The 23,074-nt window shown below is 40.5% G+C and overlaps 1 protein-coding gene across 1 annotated transcript in view; it reads left to right on the forward strand.

The window, feature by feature from the left end:
• The window catches only part of MCF2L2 (MCF.2 cell line derived transforming sequence-like 2), a 279,399-nt gene that overhangs the window by 241,667 nt on the left and 14,658 nt on the right, over positions 1-23,074 (forward strand). The window contains exons 23-27 of the mRNA XM_068968757.1: positions 8,718-8,933; positions 9,778-9,870; positions 10,038-10,120; positions 21,370-21,393; positions 22,815-22,900. Coding sequence (XP_068824858.1) covers positions 8,718-8,933; positions 9,778-9,870; positions 10,038-10,120; positions 21,370-21,393; positions 22,815-22,900 — 502 coding nt within the window. The remainder of the gene's footprint in view (positions 1-8,717; positions 8,934-9,777; positions 9,871-10,037; positions 10,121-21,369; positions 21,394-22,814; positions 22,901-23,074) is intronic.

The raw sequence follows: 23,074 nt of genomic DNA on the forward strand, positions 1-23,074 counted from the left end.
CTGTGTCCCACAGCTTCTGCTTTTCATTTCTGGATCAAACTTTGTGCTAATTCATTTATCCAGATGTTTCCTGCCTCTTTGAGCAAAAATACATAGCTCTGTCCCTTTAGCTGTTGTTGCCAGGAGTGAAAACCTGACCACTGAAAAGAGGTCTCTTCCCTACATTCATACTCTCAGCCAAATTCTTCATTTGGTTGATATGCACTGTGCTGTGCTGTGACAAATCGCTTCAGTCATGTCCAACTCTTTGCAACGCCGTGGACTGTAGCCCATCAGGCTCCTTTGTCCATGCGATTCTCCAGGCAAGAATACTGGAGTGGATTGCCATGTCCTCCTCCAGGGGATCTTCCTGACCCAGAAATCAAACCTATGTCCCTTATATCGCCTGCATTGGCAGGCAAGTTCTTTACCCCTAGCGCCACCTGGGAAGCCCCTTGGTTGATAAAGTCACATTTTAAACTCTTACATCAGAGCTCTTACCTACAAAATGTCCTCATATGAAAATGGTTCAGTTCAGTTCAGTCGCTCAGTTGTGTCTGACTCTTTGCGACCCCATGGACTGCAGCATGCCAGACTTCCCTGTCCATCACCAACTGCTGAAACTAGCTCAAACTCGTGTCTATTGAGTCGGTGATGCCATCCAACCATCTCATCCTCTATCGTCCCCTTCTCCTCCTGCCCTCAATCTTTCCCGGCATCAGGGTCTTTTCAAATGAGTCAGCTCTTTGCATCAGGTGGCCAAAGTATTGGAGTTTCAGCTTCAACATCAGTCCTTCCAATGAACACTCAGGACTGATCTCCTTTAGGATGGACTGGTTGGATCTCCTTTCAGTCCAAGGGACTCTCAAGAGTCTTCTCCAACACCACAGTTCAAAAGCATCAGTTCTTCACCACTCAGCTTTCTTTATAGTCCAACTCTCACATCCATACATGACCACTGGAAAAACCATAGCCTTGACTAGATGGACCTTTGTTGGCAAAGTAATGTCTCTGCTTTTTAATATGCTATCTAGATTGATCATAACTTTCCATCCAAGGAGTAAGCATCTTTTAATTTCAAGGCAAATTGGAAGTGGTCAAACAGGAGATGACAAGAGTGAACATCGACATTTTAGGAATCAGTGAACTCAAATGGACTGGGATGGGTGAATTGAACTCAGATGACCATTATATCTACTACTGTGGGCAAGAAACCCTTAGAAGAAATGGAGTAGCCATCAGAGTCAACAAAAGAGTCTGAAATGCAGTACTTGGATGCAATCCCAAAAATGACAGAATGATCTCTGTTCATTTCCAAGGCAAACCACTCAATATCACAGTAATCCAAGTCTATGCCCCAATGAGTAATGCTGAAGAAGCTCAAGTTGAATGGTTCTATGAAGACCTACAAGACCTTCTAGAACTAACACCCAAAAAAGATGTCCTTTTCATTATAGGGGACTGGAATGCAAAAGTAGGAAGTCAAGAAATACCAGGGCAAATTTAGCCTTGGAATACAGAATGAGGCAGGGCAAAGGCTAACAAAGTTTTGCCGAGAGAACACACTTGTCACAGTAAGCACCCTCTTCCAACAACACAAGTGAAGACCTTACACATGGACATCACCAGATGGTCAATACTGAAATCAGATTGATTATATTATTTGCAGCCAAAGATGGAGAAGCTCCATAAAGTCAGCAAAAAAAAAAAAAGACCGGGAGCTGACTGGCTCAGATCATGAACTCCTTATTGCCAGATTAAGATTTAAATTGAAGAAAGTAGGAAAAACCACTAGACCATTCAGTTATGACCTAAATAAAATCCCTTATGACTATACAGTGGAAGTGAGAAATAAATTCAAGGGATTAGATCCGATAGACAGAGTGCCTGAAGAACAATGGATGGAGGTTCATTGTATAGGAGGCAGTGATCAAGACCGTAGTGAGGAAAAGAAATGCAAAAAGGCCAAATGGTTGTCTGAGGGGGCCTTACAAATAGCTATGAAAAGAAGAGAAGTGAAAGGCAAAAGGAAAAAGGAAACATATACCCATTTGAATGCAGAGTTCCAAAGAATAGCAAGGAGAGATAAGAAAGCCTTCCTCAGAGATCAATGCAACGAAATAGAGGAAAACAATAGAATGGGAAAGACTGGAGATCTCTTCAAGAAAATTAGAGATACCAAGGGAATGTTTCATGCAAAGATGGGCACAATAAAGGACAGAAATGGTATGGACCTAACAGAAGCAGAGGATATTAACAAGAAGTGGCAAGAATACACAGAAGAACTATACAAAAAAGATCTTCATGACCCAGATAATAACGATGGTGTGATCACTCACCTAGAGCCAGACATCCAGGAATGTGAAGTCAAGTGGGCCTTAGGAAGCATCACTATGAACAAAGCTAGTGGAGGTGATGGAATTCCAGTTGAACTATTTCAAATCCTGAAAGATAATGCTGTGAAAGTGCTGCACTCAATATGCCAGCAAATTTGGAAAACTCAGCAGTGGCCACAGGACTGGAAACGGTCAGTTTTCATTCCAATCCCAAAGAAAGGCAATGCCAGAGAATGTTCAAACTACTGCACGATTGCACTCATCTCACATGCTAGTAAAGTAATGCTCAAAATTCTCCCAAGCCAGGCTCCAACAGTATGAGAACTGTGAGCTTCCAGATGTTCAAACTGGATTTAGAAAAGGCAGAGGAACCAGAGATCAAATTGCCAACATCCACTGGATCATCAAAAAAGCAAGAGAATTTCAGAGAAACATCTATTTCTGCTTTATCAACTATGCCACAGCCTTTGACTGTGTGGATCACAACAAACTGTGGAAAATTCTTCAAGAGATGGGAATACCAGACCACCTGATCTGCCTCCTGAGAAATCTGTATGCAGGTCAAGAAGCAACAGTTAGAACTGGACATGGAACAATAGACTGGTTCCTAATTTGGAAAGGAGTATGTCAAGGCTGTATATTGTCAAACTGTTTATTTAGCTTATATGCAGAGTACATCATGAGAAATGATAAACTGGATGAAGCACAAGCTGGAATCAAGATTGCCGGGAGAAATACCAATAAACCTCACATACGCAGGTGATACCACCCTCATGGCAGAAAGCGAAGAGAAACTGAAGAGTCTCTTGATGAAAGTGAAAGAAGAGAGTGAAAAAGTTGGCTTAAAACTCAACATTCAAAAAACGAAGATCATGGCATCTAGTCCCATAACTTCATGGCAAATAGATGGGGAAACAATGACAGACTTTATTTTTCTGGGCTCCAAAATCACTGCAGATGGTGGCTGCAGCCATGAAATTAAAAGACACTTGCTCCTTGAAAGAAAAGCTATGGCAAACCTAGACAGCATATTAAAAAGCAGAGACATTACTTCGCAAAAAAGGTCCATCTAGTCAAAGCTGTGGTTTTTCCAGTAGTCATGTACGGATAAGAGAATTAGACTGTAAAGAAAGCTGAAGAAGAGAGTGCCGACGAATTGATGCTTTTGAACTGTGATGCTGGAGAAGACTTTTGAGATTCCCTTGGACTGCACAGAGATCAAACCATTCAATCCTAAAGGAAATCAGTCCTGACTATTCATTGGAAGGACTGATGCTGTAGCTGAAACTCCAATACTTTGGCCACCTGATGCAAAGAACTGACTCACTCATTTGAAAAGACCTTGATGCTGGGAAAGATTGAAGGGGGAGGAGAAGGGGACAACAGAGGATGAGATGGTTGGATGGCATCAGCAACTCAATGGACATGAGTTTGAGGAAACTGTGGGAGTTGGCTATGGACAGGGAGGCCTGGCGTGCTGCGGTCCATGGGTCTCAAAGCGTCAGACACACTGAGCAACTGTACTAAAGTGAACGACGATCCTATATGCAAGGCAGCAAAAGAGACACAGATGTAAAACACAGACTTGAACTCTGTGGAAGAAGGTGAGGGTGGGATAATTTGAGAGAATAGCATTGAAACATGTATTACCATATGTAAAACAGATGACCAGTGCAAGTCTGAAGCATAAAGCAGGGCACCCAAAGGTACTCTGGGGCAACCCAGAGGAATGGAGTGGGGAAGTAGGTGGGCGTGGGTTTTAAGATGGGGGGACACATATTTACCCATAGCTGAGTCATGTCGATGTATGACAAGTGCCATCACAATATTGTAAAGTAATTAGCGTCCCATTAAAATAAATTAATTTTAAAACAAAAAGCTGTGCCGGCACTTCCCTGGTGGTCCAGTGGGTAGGGCTCTGCACTCCCAGCGCAGGGAGTCCAGGTTCAGTGCAGTGGGCTCAGCATTTGATGCAGTGATCCTTTATGAAGACCCATGGGACAAATTTCTTTTATGTCTTATTAACAAGTTGATGTGCTTTTCCTGAACAACTGGTTTGGGAAAGTCTTCAGATATAATGAATTGTATAGCTCTCCATGTTTCCTTGTGTACTGCCTGCTAGATCAGAGCCTAGTCTGCAGCAAGTTCACATGGCCTTATTGTCTGTGTTTTATGTACATCTTCTTCATCTTATTGTTTTAAGCTCTATTTTTTTCTTCGCCCTAATCTCCTTGGTTATTTTCTGTCTGCCTATTTTACACCGACAGAAAATATATATTTTATAAGAACTGGACATGGGACAACAGACTGGTTCCAAATAGGGAAAGGAGTACGTGAAGGCTGCTTATTTAACTTACATGCAGAGTACATCATGAGAAACGCTGGGCTAGATAAAGCACAAGCTGGAATCAAGATTTCTGGGAGAAATATCAATAACCTCAGATGTACAGATGATACCACTCTTATGGCAGAAAGTGAAGAACTAAAGAGCCTCTTGATAAAAGTGAAAGAGGAGAGTGAAAAAGTTGGCTTAAAACTCAACATTCAGCAAACTAAGATCATGGCATCTGGTCCCATCACTTCATGGCAAATAGATGGGGAAACAATGGAAACAGTGAGAAACTTTATTTTGGGGGGCTCCAAAATCACTGTAGATGGTGACTGCAGCCATGAAATTAAAAGATGCTTGCTCCTTGGACGGAAAGTTGTGACCAACCTAGGCAGCATATTAAAAAGAAGAGTCATTACTTTGCTGACAAACATCCGTCTAGTCAAAACTATGGTTTTCCCAGTAGTCATGTATGGATGTGAGAGTTGGACTATAAACAAAACTGAGTGCCGAAGAATTGATGCTTTTGAACTATGGTGTTGGAGAAGACTCTTGAAAGTCCCTTGGACTGCAAGGAGATCAAACCGTCCATCCTAAAGGAAATCAGTCCTGAATATTCATTGGAAGGACTGATGCTGAAGCTGAAACTCCAATACTTTGGCCACCTGATGCGAAGAACTAACTCATTTGAAAAGACCCTGATGCTGGGAGGGATTGGGGGAAGGAGGAGAAGGGGATGACAGAGGATGAGATGGTTGGATGGCATCACTGACTCATACATGGTCATGAATTTGAGTAAACTCAGGGAGTTGGTGATGGACAGGGAGGCCTGACATGCTGCAGTCCATGGGATTGCAGAGTCGGACACAACTGAGCAACTGAACTGATCTAATTTTTGAAATGAGATGGAGTATAAATCAATTTTTAAATAGAAACTACTGAATACATTTGTTCCTGTGGCAGATATTAAACACCTTCTTTTGCCAGCCTTAACTAAACATATTTCCTGTACTATGTATGTCTGAGTAATATAAATTAAATGGTTATAAAAGAAGACACCATTCACTGAGGGCTGGAGTGGTTACATTTAAATGGGTGCAGGAAGTATGTGGATAGAGTGAGTAACTTCTCACAGATCCTTATGAACCCATCACCCACCTGTCTTAGTTTGCAGTCAAGCTGAGTTTGTGCAACCTGCAATAGGAACATCATGCTTTTAGGAGAGAAGGCCTTGAAACTGGGGTTCTTACTCCTCAGTGAGGACTTCACTCACCACATTTACCGCATGTAAATTTTATAAAGGAAAAGAGGAAAACAGTACTGAAATTATGACACACACACCATAAAAATGATTCGAATTTATTGCCTTGAGCTTTTTATTTTAGACTTTTAGATATACAGTCATTTTAAAAAGGTATTACAGTTCAATATACATAATTTTTTTAATGCCTATTAATGGTACACGAGTTGTTGTTGTTCAGTCGCTAAGTCAGACACGACCTCTTTATGACCTTATGGACTGCGGCACACCAGCCTTCCCTGTCCTTCACTATCTCCCGAAATTTGCTCAGACTCTTGTCCATTGACTTAGTGATGCCATCCAAGCATCTCATCCTCTGTCATCCCCTTCTCCTCTTGCTCTCAATCTTTCCCAGCATCAGGGTCTTTTCCATTGATTCAGCTCTTTGCATCAAGTGGCCAGCCAAAGTATTGGAGCTTCAGCTTTAGCACCAGTCCTTCCAAAGAAAGTTTGGAGTTGATTTCCTTTAGGATTGACTGGTTTGATCCCCTTGCTGTCCAAGGAACTCTCAAGAGTCTTTTCCAATACCACAGTTCAAAAGCATCAATTCTTCAGCACTCAGCCTTCTTTATGGTCCCACTCTCACATCTATCCATGACTACTGGAGAAACAATAGCTTGACTATGATGTGTCTGCTTTTTAATACACTGTCTAGGTTTGTCATAGCTATTCTTCCAACAAGCAAGCATCTTTGAATTTCATGGCTGCAGTCACTGTCTGCATTGATTTTGGAGGCCAAGAAAATGAAATCTGACACTGTTTCCACATTTTCCCCATCTATATGTGATGAAATGATAGGACCAGATGCCATGATCTTCATTTTTTGAATGTTGAATTTTAAGCCAGCTTTTTCACTCTGCTCTTTTACCTTCATCAAGAGGCTCTTTAGTTCCTCTTCATTTTCTGCCATTAAAGTGGCATATCTGAGGTTATTGATATTTCTCCTAGCAATCTTGATTCCAGCTTGTGATTCATCCAGCCCAGCATTTCCCGTGATGTACTCTGCATTTAAGAGTACATAATGTACATTATATCTAATAATAACTTTTAAATTGAGAGGATTTATCTTAGTTAGATATAAAACAGGGAAATATCTCTGTCCTGGTCTGATTCAAATAATTTTTTCTTTTGGTGTTTTGATTCAGGGAAATAAATTCTTGATTATCTACTTTAATGATATAGTTTTTTATAAATACCACATTTCTAGCTCATCACACTCTGCAACTTTTAGAGAGAGCTCAGAGAAGGCAGGATCACCTCATTTGGACTTTCAGACAGACTTTTGAGGGTGGAAGGAGAGGCATCATAGCTAGTGTGTGGCTTAGAACCAAAAAGATTAGACCAAAAGCAAACAAAAAAATTGTCATTTGGGATTAAGTTTACACTGTTCACTCACTATGAAAAATCCAGTCAATAGGTTGTTTAGTCAATAGGTTGTGTCCAACTCTTTTGCGACCCCACAGACTGTAGCCTGCCAGGCATCTCTGCCCATGGAATTCTCCAGGCCAGAATACTGAAGTGGGTTGCCATTTCCTACTGCAGGAGGTTTTTCTGACTCAAAGATCGAACCTGAGTCTCCTGTATTGGCAGGCAGATTATTTACCACTGAGCCACTGCTGCTGCTGCTGCTAAGTTGCTTCAGTTGTGTCTGACTCTGCGATCCCATAGACGGCAGCCCACCAGTTTCCCTGGTCCCTGGGATTCTCCAGGCAAGAACACTGGAGTGGGTTGCCATTTCCTTCTCCAATGCGTGAAAGTGAAAAGTGAAAGTGAAGTCGCTCAGTTGTGTCCGACTCTTAGTGATCCCATGGACTGCAGCCCACCAGACTCCTCCATCCATGTGATTTTCCAGGCAAGAGTACTGGAGTGGGGTGCCATCGCCTTCTCCAACTGAGCCACTAGGGAAGCCCAAAATGCAGAGTTGAATGTAATTACCATTTCCTTTACAATGTTATAAAGATTAGGTCATCCTAAGCTTTCTCTTTCAGAACAAATCTCATGTTCTTATGTTCTCATGTTGCTGAGGCAGATGTTAAAATACATCTGAATTAGGATGGAACCCACAGATTACCAAAGATCTATACTGCAGCAACGATACTGGCTCTCCCAAACATAATTAAAATATTAATATCTTGCCCTTATTAAGTAGTGTCATATCAAAAACAAAGAAAAGGAAGTGGAGTTCTGCTAGCTAAAAATTAATTATAAGATAAAAATATCAGAGTACCAATACCCTTAGTTCAAAGTATTTCTAACATGCTTTATGTTTATTACCTTATGCTGCTGCTGCTGCTGCTGCTAAGTTGCTTCAGTCGTGTCCGACTCTTTGCTACCCCACAAACAGTAGCCCACTAGGCTCCCCTGTCCCTGGGATTCTCAAGGCAAGAACCCGGGAGTGGGTTGCCATTTTCTTCTCCAATGCATGAAAGTGAAAAGTGAAAGTGAAGTTGTTCTGTCATGTCCGACTCTTAGCAACCCCATGGACTGCAGCCTACCAGGGTCCTCCATCCACAGGATTCTCCAGGCAAGAGTACTGGAGTGGGGTACCATTGCCTTCTCGATATTACCTTATACTGCTGCACTATTCCTTATTAACTGAATGACACCATGCTGATTGAAGCTCATAAAATTATAGTTTTGGTAAGTGACAGATTAGCCTGACTGGCTCTTGTAAGATTATAAACGTCAAATAAGCATGCTCTGCAAATTGACAGCTTCTTTTTTATCAAGTAATTTAACAACTCCTTTTTGTGTGTATCTGTGTTTCCCAAAGGATGATATTGGAAAATTTGGCAAGTTGTTGATGCATGGTTCTTTCAACGTTTGGACAGTTCACAAAGATCGTTATAAGATGAAGGATTTAATTCGATTCAAGCCCAGCCAGAGGCAAATCTATCTATTTGAACGGGGAATAGTGTTCTGTAAGATACAGATGGAGCCCAGTGACCAGGGCCTGTCCCCTCACTACAGCTTTAAGAAGTCTATGAAGGTAAAGGTGTCTTATTGCACTTGGGAGTCAGCACAACCCTGTGGAGAGAAATATTGTTATCTTTACTTTATAGATAAAGAAACTGAAGCTTAAAGAGGCAAGGTTAACTAATCAGATGCGAGAATCCACCCAGGTCTGATTCTAGAGTCAGAGCTTGTAATCAGTCACTAGATAGGCCCAGGCCTGGCACAGGTTGCCTTTGTACTGGGTAGGGAAAAGGGACCCTATGCCAGCCTATCTGGACAAACTAATTAAAAAGTACCCTCTTTTGTCCAGGCAGAGGATTGAAAGTCTTGGAGATTAGAGCATGGGCTGAATTTCATCTTCTCAACCATGCATCTTTTCATACAAATGTAGGCAACAAACACCTGATCCTGGGGGTTTAGGATCCCATGTCCACACCAACCATTGCCTCTTGCTTGTATGAGAAATATTTCATAGCTAGCAATCACATATACACATACATGCTCTTGTGATTAAGATTGTTAATTTATTCATAGTGCTTTTTATTTATGTTTCATAGTGGACACTAATTCAGTTACTATTATGTAGCGATTTGTGAAATACTCAGGTATTAAAGGAGAGATCACCGTTTTGCTTAAAGTTGAAGGCTACAGCTGTGCCTGTGGAATGATATAATCTGTGTTGTCCTCTGAAATAGACAAGATAAATGACACAAGATTGTGTTTTATGTTCCTTGGGGTTGTTAACAGAAAACAGTAAAACACTTAGAAGAAAGATGGAAGAAAAGAGATCAAGGGTAGAAAGAATTGGAGTGACAGACAGGGATAATTCTTAAATTGGAAGAGATAGCATAGAGAATTTTCTTCTTTGTTTACCATAGTTGATGACACTTTCAATTCGCCAACTTGGAAGGGGGAGCAACAGAAAGTTTGAAATTGCCAACCAAAATGGACTTGAAAAATACATCCTACAGGTAAAATTCATGCCTTTCCCATAGGCGTCTCTCCTCTTTCCATATCGTGTTCCCATAACTCAGCAAGTGTTTTTTATCTCATTCTAAAAGTCACCCAGAGAATCAAAGTCCTGTCCAATTAATGTACCAGGTGATGATATTCAGTATTTTCTTATCTGTAATTGCAGGCAGCTTCAAAAGAAATCAGAGATTGTTGGTTTTCAGAAATAAGTAAATTATTGATGAAACAACAAAACAATATTAAAGGTAAGTTTACCCTTGCTGACCTCAGTCTGGGGAGTATACTGATTCCAGGTTTGTGTGGAATCCGTGTGGAGGTGTGGAGATTGGGGATATTGTTAAAGAAAATGATTTGCCTAGAAAATAACTGTGGGGACATTTTCATAGTACCTGGAAGCACCTGTGCTTGCTTTAAATTGTGTAGGGGTTTTGTAATTGTATGTCCCTTTTAGACATGATCTCACCTACCCAATTGCCCAGACCCAATTTTCTCAATCAGAAGTCAACAATATGCAGCCCAGAGGAGGGTCCTCACCAGAACTCAGCCAGGCTGGCACTCTTATCTCAGACTTCCAGCCTCCAGAACTGTAAGAAAGAAACTTCAGTCATTTATAAGCCATCCAGGATATGGTATTTTGTTATAACAGCCTGAATTAAGACAGCAGACCTGATGAAAATCAGTTGGCCATAGATATAGAATTCTTGGTTGACAGTCTTTTTCTTAATGCACTTTTGTCATCCCACTATTTTGTAGCCTCCATAGTTTATAGTAAGAGTTAAGCTATTTACTTATTAAAAAATATTTGCATGATACAGGTTGCTTTTCTCTTGCTGCTTTCTAGATTCTCTCTCTCTCTCTTTTTTAATTAAAATGTCATTGACCTACAAACTATGTTTGTTCCAGGTGCACAGCTTAGTAGTTCAGTATTTCTACACACGAAATATTGCCACAATGTACGCCAAAAGGTATACTGTCTGGGAATTCACTGGCAATGCAGTGGTTAAGACTCCACACTTCTACTGCAGGGAGCACAGGTTCAATCCCTGTTCAGGGGCCTAAGATCCTGCATGCCGCACAGCATGGGCAAAAAAAAAAAAAGTATATTGCCTATGTTTTCCTTCAGGAGTTTTATGGCTTCAGGTCTTACATTTAAGTCTTTCATCTATTTTGAGTTTATTTTTGTATGTGGTGTGAGAAAGTAGTTAATTTTGATTCCCTTGCATGTAGCAGTCCAGTTTTCCAACACTATTTGTTGGAAAGGTTGTCTTTTCCCCAATGTATATTATTGCCTCCTTTGTCATAGATTGTCTACATAAGTGTGGGTTTATTTCGGGGCTCTCTATTCTGTTCCATTGATCTGTGTGTCTTGTTTTTGTAGCACTACTACATTTTTTGATTACTGTATCTTTGTAGTATAGTTTGAAATCACAGCTCATGATACCATCAGCTTTGTTCTTTCTCAAGATTGTTTTGGCTATTCAGGTCTTTTGTTGCTATACAAATTTAGAATTATTTCTTTTACTTCTGTGAAAAAAATGCCATTGGTATTTTGAGAGGGATTGCATTGAATCTGTAGATTGCCCTGGGGAGTATAGTCATTCTTAACAATATTGACTTCCAGTCTGTGAGCATGGTATAACTTTCTATTTGCTTGTGTTGTCCTAAATTTCTTTCATCAATGTCTTATAGTTTTCTCTCCTTGGTTAGATTTATTCCTAGTATTTTATTCTTCTTGATGCAATTGCAAATTAGATTTTTTTTCTTGATTTCTCTTTCTGATAGGTCATTGTTAGTGTATAGAAATGCAACAGATTTGTGTATATTACCTTTGTACCTTGAAACTTTATGTAACTAGTTGCTTTCCCCTTGATGCTTTTAATTTTGCCATTTTAATTACAACCTATCTTAGTGTGGATATCTTTGGGTTCATCTTGTTTGGGACTCTCTGTGCTCTGAACCTGGATGTCTGTTTCCTTCCCCCAGTTAGGGAAGTTTTAAGTTATTATGTCTCCAACTTCTCTCTCTCTTCTTCTAGAACCCCTAGAGTGCAAATGTTAATATACTTGATGCTGTCCCAGAGGTCTCTTAAACTATCCTCATTTTTTACAATTCTTTTTCTTTCCTCTGCCAGCTTGGGTGATTTCCAGTATTCTGTCTTCCAGTTTGCTGATCCACTCTTCTGTATCATCTAATCTACTGTTGATTCCTTCTAATGTATATTTAATTTTAGTTATTGTATTGTCTAGCTCTGCGTAGTTCTTTAAATTTTCTAACTCTTTAAAAGTTGCTCTCTATTTGGTTTAAAAAAAGAAAAAAATATATAAAGATAGATAGATAGATAGATACTGAGTATATGTGAAACAATTTGGTGTTGATCTATATTATAAAGGAGAGTCATCAGTGAGCTTCCCCATGTATCTACCTTTCTGTAGAGTTCAGTATCAGTGCTTTCTGTTTTCAAAAACAGATGAATTATATAGTCTATGTTGTCTGCATTGTAAACCATAGATATTGGCTGACTTTTATGTTTTGAGAAGTCTGTATTTTTATGTGTGACTTTTGTCTTGAAAGTAGTAAAGCCATAGACATGTGCAAAACAAATGATAAATTTATAAATATTAAGTGTTGTCTAGAAATCAGCTGTGTACTTAATATTTTTGCCAGTCTGGAGCTTTATGCAAGAAATAGAAAACAAAGACTTTAATGAGCTGATACTCAAAAGATTCCAATAAAGGTCATTAAGACAAAAAAAAAAGTTGCTCTCTATGTTCATCTATTTTTTAGCTCATTCAGCAGAGGACATGGCAATCCACTACAGTATTCTTGTCGAGAGAATCCCCATGGACAGAGGAGCCCGGTGGGCTATGGTCCATGGAGTCACAAAGAGTCGGAGACGACTGAGCAAACTAAGCACAGCACAGCACAGCACAGCATTTTATTAGCATCACCTTGAGCTCTTTATTGGGTAAAAAAGTAATAATTATTGCTGAAATGGCAACCCACTTCAGTATTCTTGCCTGGAGAATCCCATGGACGGAGGAGCCTGGTGGGCTACAGTCCATGGGATCGCAAAGAGTCGGACACAACTGAGCAGCTTAACTTAACTTAATAGTTCTTCTAGGGTTTTATTCTTGTCCTTTCATTTGGAACATTTTCCTCTGTCAGCTCATTTTGCCTAACTTTCTGTTTTTATTTCTATATATTCTATCAGTTATGTTTCCCAGTATCAGAGATGTGGCCTTATGTAGGAGATGTTTTATGGGGCCCAACTTCTCTTTGATCACCAGAGTGATGTGTTCTAGGACTGCCTCCTCTGTGAGCTGTATGGACTTTTCTGTTGTGATGAGGCTGACTACTGTAAGCATACTTGTAGCCAGGGCTGGCCCCCATCCCAATTGGCTGCCAGGCTCTGCCTCTTTGAGGATGCTCCTTGCCTGCTGGCAAGCAGTACTAGGTCCTGGTGCAGTTGGCTTTGTGATTCAGGGGTTCCTAGGACTAGCGCTGGCCCATTAGTGAGTGGGTCTGGGTCCTGGGCCCTCTGGTGGATGAGGCTGGGTCCCTGAATGACTTGGGGATTCATGGGGTCTTAGGGCATCAGGCCTGCTGGTGAGTGGGGCTGTTTCCCAGAACCAATCATCTAGAGGGAAGATTCCAAAATGGCACTTGCCAGCACCGGTATCCTCATGGTAGAATGAGTTCCTAAATATGGCTGCTGCCAGCACCTATATTCCCAGGGAGTTCTTAGTTTCTTCCTACCTCTCTGGGAAGTTCTACAAGATTAGCAAGTGGTCTAACCCAGGATTCTTTCAAACTATTTCTTCTGCCCTGGGTCTTAGAGCATGTCAGATTTTGTACATGCTCTTTAAGAGTAGAGTCTCTATTTTCTAGTGCCCTCTAACTCTCCCAAAAGTAATCCCCACTGGCCTTCAAAGCATTTGACTCTGGGGGCTCATCTTCCTAGTGCAGGACTGCTGCGCTAAGGAGCTCAATGTGGGGCTTGTACCCCTTGCTCCTTGGGGAGAACTTCTGCAAGTGTGATTATCCTCTTGTTTGTGGGTTGTCTACCGAGTGAGTATGGGTTTTAACTCTACTGCTTTTCTGCCCCTCCTATTTATCTCATTTTAGTTCCTTATTCATATGCTTAGTTGTAGGTAACCTTTTCTGCTAATCTTCAGGTGTTTCTTATCAGTAGTTGCTCTATAAATAGTCATAATTTTGATGTAGTCATGAAAGGTGTGGTCTTCCTAATCTGTGGTCTTCCTAATCTGTGGTCTTGTGGTCTTCCTAATCTTGTGGTCTTCCTAATCTGCCATTTTAGCTATCTCTACTTTCTTTGTCTTTTGACAGTTTGATCATATTATGTATAGGTGGGGGGTCTCTGAATTTTTATTTCTGGAGTTTTTAGATCAACTTGAATGTGTAGATTAGCATTTTTCTTAGAATTTTGGAAGTGTTTGGCCATTATTTCTTCAAGTATTAATTTTTTCAGTCCCTTTTTCTGTCCTCTGGGACTCCTGTTAGGTGTATGTTGATATGCTTGTTGGTGTCCTACAGACTTTTAAAGCTCTGTCTATTTTTTTCATTCTTTTTCTTTCTATTCTTCAAATTGAGTAGTTTCAGTTGACCCATGTATAAGTTCTCTGATTCTTTGCCTGCTCAAATTGGCTATTGAACCACTGTAGTGAATTTTTCACTCCAGTTATTATACTTTTCAATCCAAAATATCTATTTGGTCCTTTTAAAGTATAATTTCTCTCTCTTTATATTTTCTATTTGATGAGAGTTTGTTTTCATACTTTAGTTCTTTATATATGGTTTCCTTTCATTCTAAACATTTTTTTTTAAGTTGATTTAAAGTCTTGGTCTGGGAAGTGCAATATCTTGGCTTCCTCAGGGACAGTTTCTATTGACTCCTTTTTTTTCCTTTGTATGGGTTATGTTTTCTTATTTCTCTGTATGCATCATAATTTTTCTTTGGAAAATGGACATTTAAAATGACATAATGTGGCAACTCTGGAAATCAGATTCTCCTCCATCTCCAGTGTTTGTGATTGTTGCTGTCTGTGGTTTATTTAGTGACTTTTATGAAATAATTCTATAAAATCCATATTCATTGTCATGTGTGGTCACTGAAGTCTGGTTGGTTCATGGTTGGGCAGAAGTTTTCTTAAACATCTGAAATCAATAAACATTCTGGTCTTTGCCAAGGAATTCTGTGTGGACTTTGGAGCGCAACTTTAATACTCAGTCAGACAGGTGGCAATTTCCTTAGCCTTCACTTATTTTTTGTACAAAGTCTCAAAATCAGCTGAGGTGAGAGCATAACGTCTTCTAAGATTTTTCCTGAGTGTGTGCACAATCCTTGGCATGTGCACAATGGCCTTCTAGAATCTCCAGAATATTTGGAGTTTTTCAAAACCATGGATTCTTACGTTTTTCTTTTACTTTTTGATTATCTTATTTTTGCCCCAGCTGTTATCCAGTGTCTCAAGCAGCCAAGAAATTAAATAATCACCTCTAGATATTTTCTCAAAGGGCCCTGGGAAAAGGCTTTTCACACTGAGCAAGCTCTTGGCTGGTTAATAAAGACAGCCTTGCAAGTAGGATATTCCAAGGAACCCCCCAGACAATCAAATAATGACAGTTTTCTGGGAATGAGACTTTGAAGGGTATCCCCATTCTGCCCCCTCCTAGAGCTACCAGCTTGCTAATTTTCACCATGATTACAGGCTGTTGGTTTCCAAGGCTGCCACTAAGAAAAAGGAGTAGAATGGGACTAGGGTAACTAAAACACCACAAAACGTTTGAGGAGTGAATTTTTGGAGGGTTTTTTTTTTTATCCCTACACCATTTTCACAGGTGTTATTCACTGTATTCCCTTTAATCACTAAAAATCATCTTTGGGTAGGCTTTATCTTTCACATGTGTCTTCTCAAGTGACATTGGATAGGAAAATCCAAAACAAACTTCATCCATTGAGTTCCAATATTTCTTTCAAGTAATGTTGCTAGGGTTAAGGAATGCTATTTTCATGGGGAAAACCTATCTCCTATCATTTATACTGGCAACAGTTTTTGTTGTTTAATGAGGAAAATTATATACACATGGAAAGATAACTTTGTCCTCAGAGACTTAGCAGTAATGAAACCATTTTACACTCTTTCTGTGTCTCCTCTGATCGTGAGCTTGTCAGGAGGATGTGTGGGTGAATGTGCATCATAAAATGTGAAAAGAAGGTAAACTAAGAAGTGTGACTGGAAAACTAGGACATCAATTTTCAGTCATGACCAAGAGACCTAAGTTCTTGATTTAAATTGTAAGCCTCTGCCAGGAAATGTAACAAGATCATGAAGTTAATTTTAATTTATATAAAGGTAAGATGGGGGAAAGATATGATTTAAGTTTGCCTTTGAACTGTTAATAATATGCTAAATACATGTTATGGTAATGGAATATGAATACTCTGGAGGCATAATACAGAAAGATATAACAACCCTAGTAGGAAAAGTTACTTATTTTCCCCAGAAACAAACCTTCTAATTACAATATTGTTCTAGAAATCCTTACTCTCTAGATTAGTGTTTCACAAAAGGTGGTTTAGGGAAAACTTGCACTGGAATTGCTTGAAGAGCTTCAGTCAAATGCAGGTTTCTGGGTCCTAGCCTAGGACTGTAAAATTAGGATTGCTAGGGTTTATGCTTGGAAATATGCATTGTAGTTTATTAAAGTTTCTGGGAAGAAGCCTTAAACAATTTTTAAAAGGGCTTTATTGAAAAAAAAATACAGCTTTACTGAGGTATAATTGACATAATAAATTGCACATATTTAAAGTATACAATTTGGTAAATGTTGACACATGTCTACACCTATAAAAGCATCACCACAATCAAGATAATGAACACCTCTTTCATCCCCCAAATTTTCCTCATGTTTCTTTTTATTACCTTTCTCTTGTACCTCTTTTATCCCTTTACAGCTCTCCAAGTGATCACTGACCTTCTATCACAATAGATTATTTTGAATTTTCTAGAATTCCATAAAGAAACATAGCATGTACTTTTTTTGGTCTAGTTTCTCCCACTTAGCATAATTATTTTGAGATACATTCATGTTTCTTTGTGCAGCAATAGTATATTCCTTTTAATTGCTGTGTAGAGTTCCATTGTTTGGATGTACCTCAGTTTACATATCCTTTTACCTCTTAATGTATATTTGGTTTCTTTCTACTTTTGAGGTGCTAACGCTGCTTTGAAGATTTGGGTACAAATCGTTTTGCAGACATATGTTTTCATTGTTCTTCGGTAAATACCTAAGAGTGTAATGGTTAGATCATATGGCAGGTGCATGTTTAACTTTTTAAAGAAATTGCTAAGCTCTTTTCTAATATGGTTATACCATCTTATACTCCCATAGCAGTATATGAAAGTTCCGCTTGCTCCATGTCTCACCAATGCTTGGTATTGTCAGTCTTTTTTCATTTTAAGCCTTCTAATAGGTGTGTAGTAGCATGTTACTGAGGTTTTAAGTTGCTGTGATTAATGGTTGAGCATCTTTTTGTGTGCTTCCTTGCCATCCATATATCTTCTTTGGTGAAGTCTCTATTCAAATCTTTTGTTCATTGTTTTCTTATTATTTAGTTTTGAGAGTTTTTAAAAAATATATTCTGGATGCAAGTCATTTATTGAATATGTAACTTACAAATATTTTCCTTCAGTATGTAGCTTAGTTTTTCATTCTCTCAAGAGTATCTGTTTAGGAGAAGAGGATTTTAATTTTTATGAAATCCAATATTTTTAAAATTAAGATCGTACTGTGGGTGTTATGTGTAATAAATATTTGTTTAAAGATAACAAAGATTCTCTCCTATGTTTTCTCCTAGATATTTCATAGTTCAAGTTTTACACTTAGGTCTCTGATCCATTCTTAGGGATTTTTATGGTATTTGCTATGAAGTGTCAAGCAAAGTTCAGTTTTGTGCACATTAATGATTGTTCTGCTACCATTGTTGAAAAGACTCTTTTTCCACCAATTGACTGTTTATATATGTGCGTCTATTGCTGGATGCTCTATTCTGTTTAATTGATCTAGTTTTCTATCTTGACATCAATACTTACTATCCTAGATTTCTGTAGTTTTATAGTGTCTAAAATCAGATTGTTTGAATCTTTCAACATTGTTTTTCCTTTTTAAAGTTGCTTTGGCTATTCTATATCTTTTACATTTCTGTATATATTTTAGAATCTGTTGTCAATTTCTACAAGAAACCTTGCTGGGATTTTGATTAGAAGTGTGTAAAGTCTATAGACCAGTTTGGTGATCAGTGCTATCTTAACAACAGTGAGCTTAATCTACAATCTAAATTTTAACTAGATCACCCAATTCTTCTTTGCCCCACAGAAAAACATGTTTGTTGTAAGATCTTGGTATTCATTCAGTTAATAGCTCAGAAACAAATTTAAGTCTTCCTCAAGCCCTAGCACACTATGCTCTAGGTTGTGACAGAAACGTAAAATATAGATAAGAAGCAGAAACAGACCCTAGCAAGTAGTTTAGACTGAAAAAAGCAATCAAACTGAACTGAAACATCGGCCTCGAGGTGTGGTTCCGACCCCTTTCATCTTCAGACAGGCAAACAGAGGGTCAATTTCACACAACTTTCCAGCAGCAGAACCAAGTCCCCTGAGCCTGGCTCACCAAGAAAGTCTGATGAAATGTCTCTTCAAGTGATGTCAACAGCAAGGGCTCTAGGAATTCAGAGAGGCCTCTGCACCCTGTGACTGAGTGAGCAGGAGTGGGCCTTGGGCTGGTCCCTGAGAGGAGATGAGACTCTGGGTGGAACACAGACTCAGGGACATCAGGCAATAGGGGAGGGGTTCCTCAGGCAGGTGGTCAGATCAGGAAGGTCAGGACCTCAGCCCCATCACTTTATACAGCTCTACACCCTGAAGCCTATATGCAGGTCAGGAAGCAACAGTTAGAACTGGACATGGAACAACAGACTGGTTCCAAATAGGAAAAGGAGTATGTCAAGGCTGTATACTGTCACCCTACTTATTTAACTTATATGCAGAGTACATCATGAGAAACGCTAGGCTGGAAGAAACACAAGCTGGAATCAAGATTGCTAGGAGAAATATCAATAACCTCAGATATGCAGATGACACCACTTTTATGGCAGAAAGTGAAGAGGAACTAAAAAGCCTCTTGATGAAAGTGAAAGAGGAGAGTGAAAAGGTTGGCTTAAAGCTCAACATTCAGAAAATGAAGATCATGGCATCTGGTCCCATCACTCCATGGGAAATAGATGGGGAAACAGTGGAAACAGTGTCAGACTTTATTATGGGGGGCTCCAGAATCACTGCAGATGGTGACTGCAGCCATGAAATTAAAAGATGCTTACTCCTTGGAAGGAAAGTTATGACCAACCTAGATAGCATGTTCAAAAACAGAGACATTACTTTGCCAACAAAGACCCGTCTAGTCAAGGCTATGGTTTTTCCAGTGGTCATGTATGGATGTGAGAGTTGGACTGTGAAGAAAGTTGAGTGCTGAAGAATTGATGCTTTAGAACTGTGGTGTTGGAGAAGACTCTTGAGAGTCCCTTGGACTGCAAGGAGATCCAACCAGTCCATTCTAAAGGAGATCAGCCCTGGGATTTCTTTGGAAGGAATGATGCTAAAGCTGAAACTCCAGTAATTTGGCCACCTCATGAGAAGAGTTGACTCATTGGAAAAGACTGATGCTGGGAGGGATTGGGGGCAGGAGAAGAAGGGGACAACAGAGGATGAAATGGCTGGATGGCATCACCCACTCGATGGACATGAGTTTGAGTGAACTCCAGGAGTTGGTGATGAACAGGGAGGCCTGGCATGCTGCAATTCATGGGGTTGCAAAGAGTCGGACACAACTGAGCAACTGAACTGAACTGAACACCCTACAATGTGGCATCCCTACAATGCCACATCCCATTCTCTTAACTTAAGGGAATTACAGAGTCAGAGAGGCTGTGGGCTGGAAAGAGAAGAGTGTGACCCTTGCATGGGACATAGCAGCACAGGTCAAGGAGGGCAGCAGGCACCGTGGTTTGGGACAACTTCTACACATACTTCCCTTGTGGCCTGACCCCCTGTAACCAGGAGGCCTTGGTACACCAAAGAAGATCAGGCTCACTGGAAAGGGGCTCTGGTCACAGATGGCTTTTGCAGGGCAGCATGGTGCCTGGTATAATGTCTCTCCCTGTCCTGGCAGGCTCCAGAGCCAAAGCAGGAAATCCAGGCTGCAGGCCCATCCTAGCACCTGGGCAACTTCCACCTGTCACATGGGTAATGAAGGTGGACCCAGGAACCTTTGAAAATCACCCAGCTGCCTCCAAGGGACCATGTTCAGTGATGACCTGGAGCCAGGCTTGAGAGGTTCCTGGGTAGAGTGGAAGTAAATGAGGTTGAGAGAGAGGGAGGTAAACCTCCAGTATCATAGGTAAACCTCCAGTATCATACTGAGGAGTTTGGCTTTAACACAAGTGTAGGTGGCGAGGGCTGCTGGAGATTGAGACCTGGTGTTGTTCTCACAGGCTGGAACAACACCCAAATGAAGAATGCAATTCTTATCACTGTCCCAGAAACTCATGCTGTTTCCCTCACCAAGTCAGGTAATTTGGGCTCAGGTGGAAAAAATGAGCACTTAATGTGCACATTGCTTATTCCTTTATTCAGGGAACTCCCTGTAGAAACCTGGATGGACCAAGAGTCTAGGCACACAGGGAATGGCAGGATGGCCAGAGAAGTGGGAGGGATGCCAGGCCCAAGTAAGCCAGGATTGCAGAAAGGTTTTCCAAATGGCTAGGAAAATAAGACCAAGACCTACACACTTTAATACATTTTTATAGTATTCTATGTGTCTGCTGCTCCTGCTATGTCACTTCAGTCATGTCCAACTCTGTGCAACCCCATAGATGGCAGCCCACCAGGCTCCCCCGTCCCTGGGATTCTCAAGGCAAGAACACTGGAGTGGGTTGCCATTTCCTTCTCCAATGCATGAAAGTGAAAAGTGAAAGTGAAGTTGTTCAGTCGTATCCCACTCTTAGCGACCCCATGGACTGCAGCCTACAAGGCTCCTCCATCCACGGGATTTTCCAGGCAAGAGTACTGGAGTGGGTTGCTTTTGCCTTCTCCATTCTATGTGTCTACATGTGTATAAAATTAACATGTAAAATCTATTCAAACTGGCTTATGTTTGAGAGTTAAAAAGTGAAAGTGTTAGTAGCTCAGTCACATCTGACTCTGTGACCCCATGGACTGTAGCCCAGCAGGCTCCTCTGTCCATGAAATGCTCCAGGCAAGAGTATTGGAGTGGGTTGCCATTTCCTACTCCAGGGATCTACCCAACCCAGTAATGGAACCGTCGTCTCCTGCTTTGCAGGTGGATTCTTTATCAGTTGAGCTACCAGGGAAGTTATGTTTGAGAGTGCTGGTTTTTTTTTAAATTTTATACCAAGGAAGTCTACAGTTTGAAGCAAGCACTAGGTGTGTACTCATTTTTTAAGAGGTGTCCAGTGTTGCAGATAGTTTCTATTGATTCTAAATAATTATGTGTGTTCAGTCACAAAGTCATGTCTGACTCTGCAACCCCAGAACTGCAGCATGCCAGGCTTCCCTGTCCTTCATGTTCTCTCAGAGTTTGCTCAAACTCATATATCCATTGAGTCAGTGAAGCCATCCAACCATCTCATCCTCTGCCACTCCCCCATCTACATAACTGCTTTCATTGATTTTGTTCATCACTTAGCATATTAAAGGGATTTCCAATTAAGTTTTAATTAAGTTTAACTTTTCTAATTAAAAAATATTAGCTCCCTGGCCCCACTGCCAGCCTCCAGCATCTTTCCCAATTCTAGGTTGCTGAGTTGCAGTTGAGTCATTCCTACCATTTTGAAACCTACTGTAAATGCTTTTGCCTCTGGCTGTTTTCTCTAACTTTTCTATGACCTCCAATTCTACTCCTATTGTCACCTGGCTGCCCTGCCTCCTACTTCACTGACTAGGCAAGTGTACCCTCTGATGTTAATTCATTCAGCTTCTCTCTTTCTACCTGGAACTCTCCTGATCATTGTCCTTCCTCTTTGCATTCCTCCTTGTCCGGAGGAGGAATACTTCTTTCAGGGTTCAGTTTTTTCTGGTGCTCCTTACCCATCTATTCCTGCCCACTTAGAAACTCTCCATCTCTAATTCCTCTCCCTGTTCCAAGGCACTCAGGAGGTACCCAATAAACACTTGCTGAATAATCCCGTAGCCTGGGATCCAGTTCAGGTACAGCCTGCTTAGTAGAGGCTCCCCTAAAATAAAGACAGATGATAGTGACGGGAAGGGGTGAGGGCTCTGGTGGACAGCCGAGTCTCTTTTCCTCCTCTCTGTACTCAATCCCTTAAGGAGTACCCCATCACAGTATTGAATGTGCTGTATTATAATTTTATGATGTGTTTAACTTTTTCTCCCCACTAGACCATGAATTTTCTCTAGGGCACAGAGGTTGCCTTATTAGTTTTAGTTTTCCCCAGGCTTCATATTATACAAGAACCTGGCACTCAGGTAGAGGCTCAGTAAATGTTTAGTGAATAAATGAAAGAACTGAGTGAATAATCACATCAGGCTAGCAAACCACTCTGTAAGAAGAGCTAGGAGGTGATAAGCTTTAGCTCAACTCCTCACCTCTCCCATTTCAAGATTTGCAGCCAGTTAGGTGTTAACTATGTAATCTGGCAGGTGGAATCCCTTTAACATTCCTTTGTTAAATGTCATCCAGAGATCTGGGGCAAGTCTTAGACCACAGGTTGAGGAGGAATAGGAAGCAGGTCTATAAAGCTTTAGCTGGGGAAAATCTGGTGTGAGCCAATACCACTCCTGCCGTAGAGAACCAGTATAGGGACCTCACATGTTTTTCTCTAAAGCAAAGGCAATGAAGTGGAATTTGTACCCTGGATTGAAAATATGGAAAGAGCTACCAGTAGCAAGGAAGACTTAGTCTCCAGCACATGTAGGATTCAAGATAAGATCCAATGGTAGAGTGGAGCATGAAATCAGTAGGGGTGACGCCAGCTGCTTAGACGCTGAGGAAGATAGTACCCTAGAAGAAAGGTATAAAATCAACTTCCTGTTATTCATTTGCATAGATCCAGTTAGGCCAGAATGAAAATAAGGGCAGATATTT

Source organism: Capricornis sumatraensis, chromosome 1 (genome assembly GCF_032405125.1).
Source record: "Capricornis sumatraensis isolate serow.1 chromosome 1, serow.2, whole genome shotgun sequence".
NCBI lineage: Eukaryota > Metazoa > Chordata > Mammalia > Artiodactyla > Bovidae > Capricornis > Capricornis sumatraensis.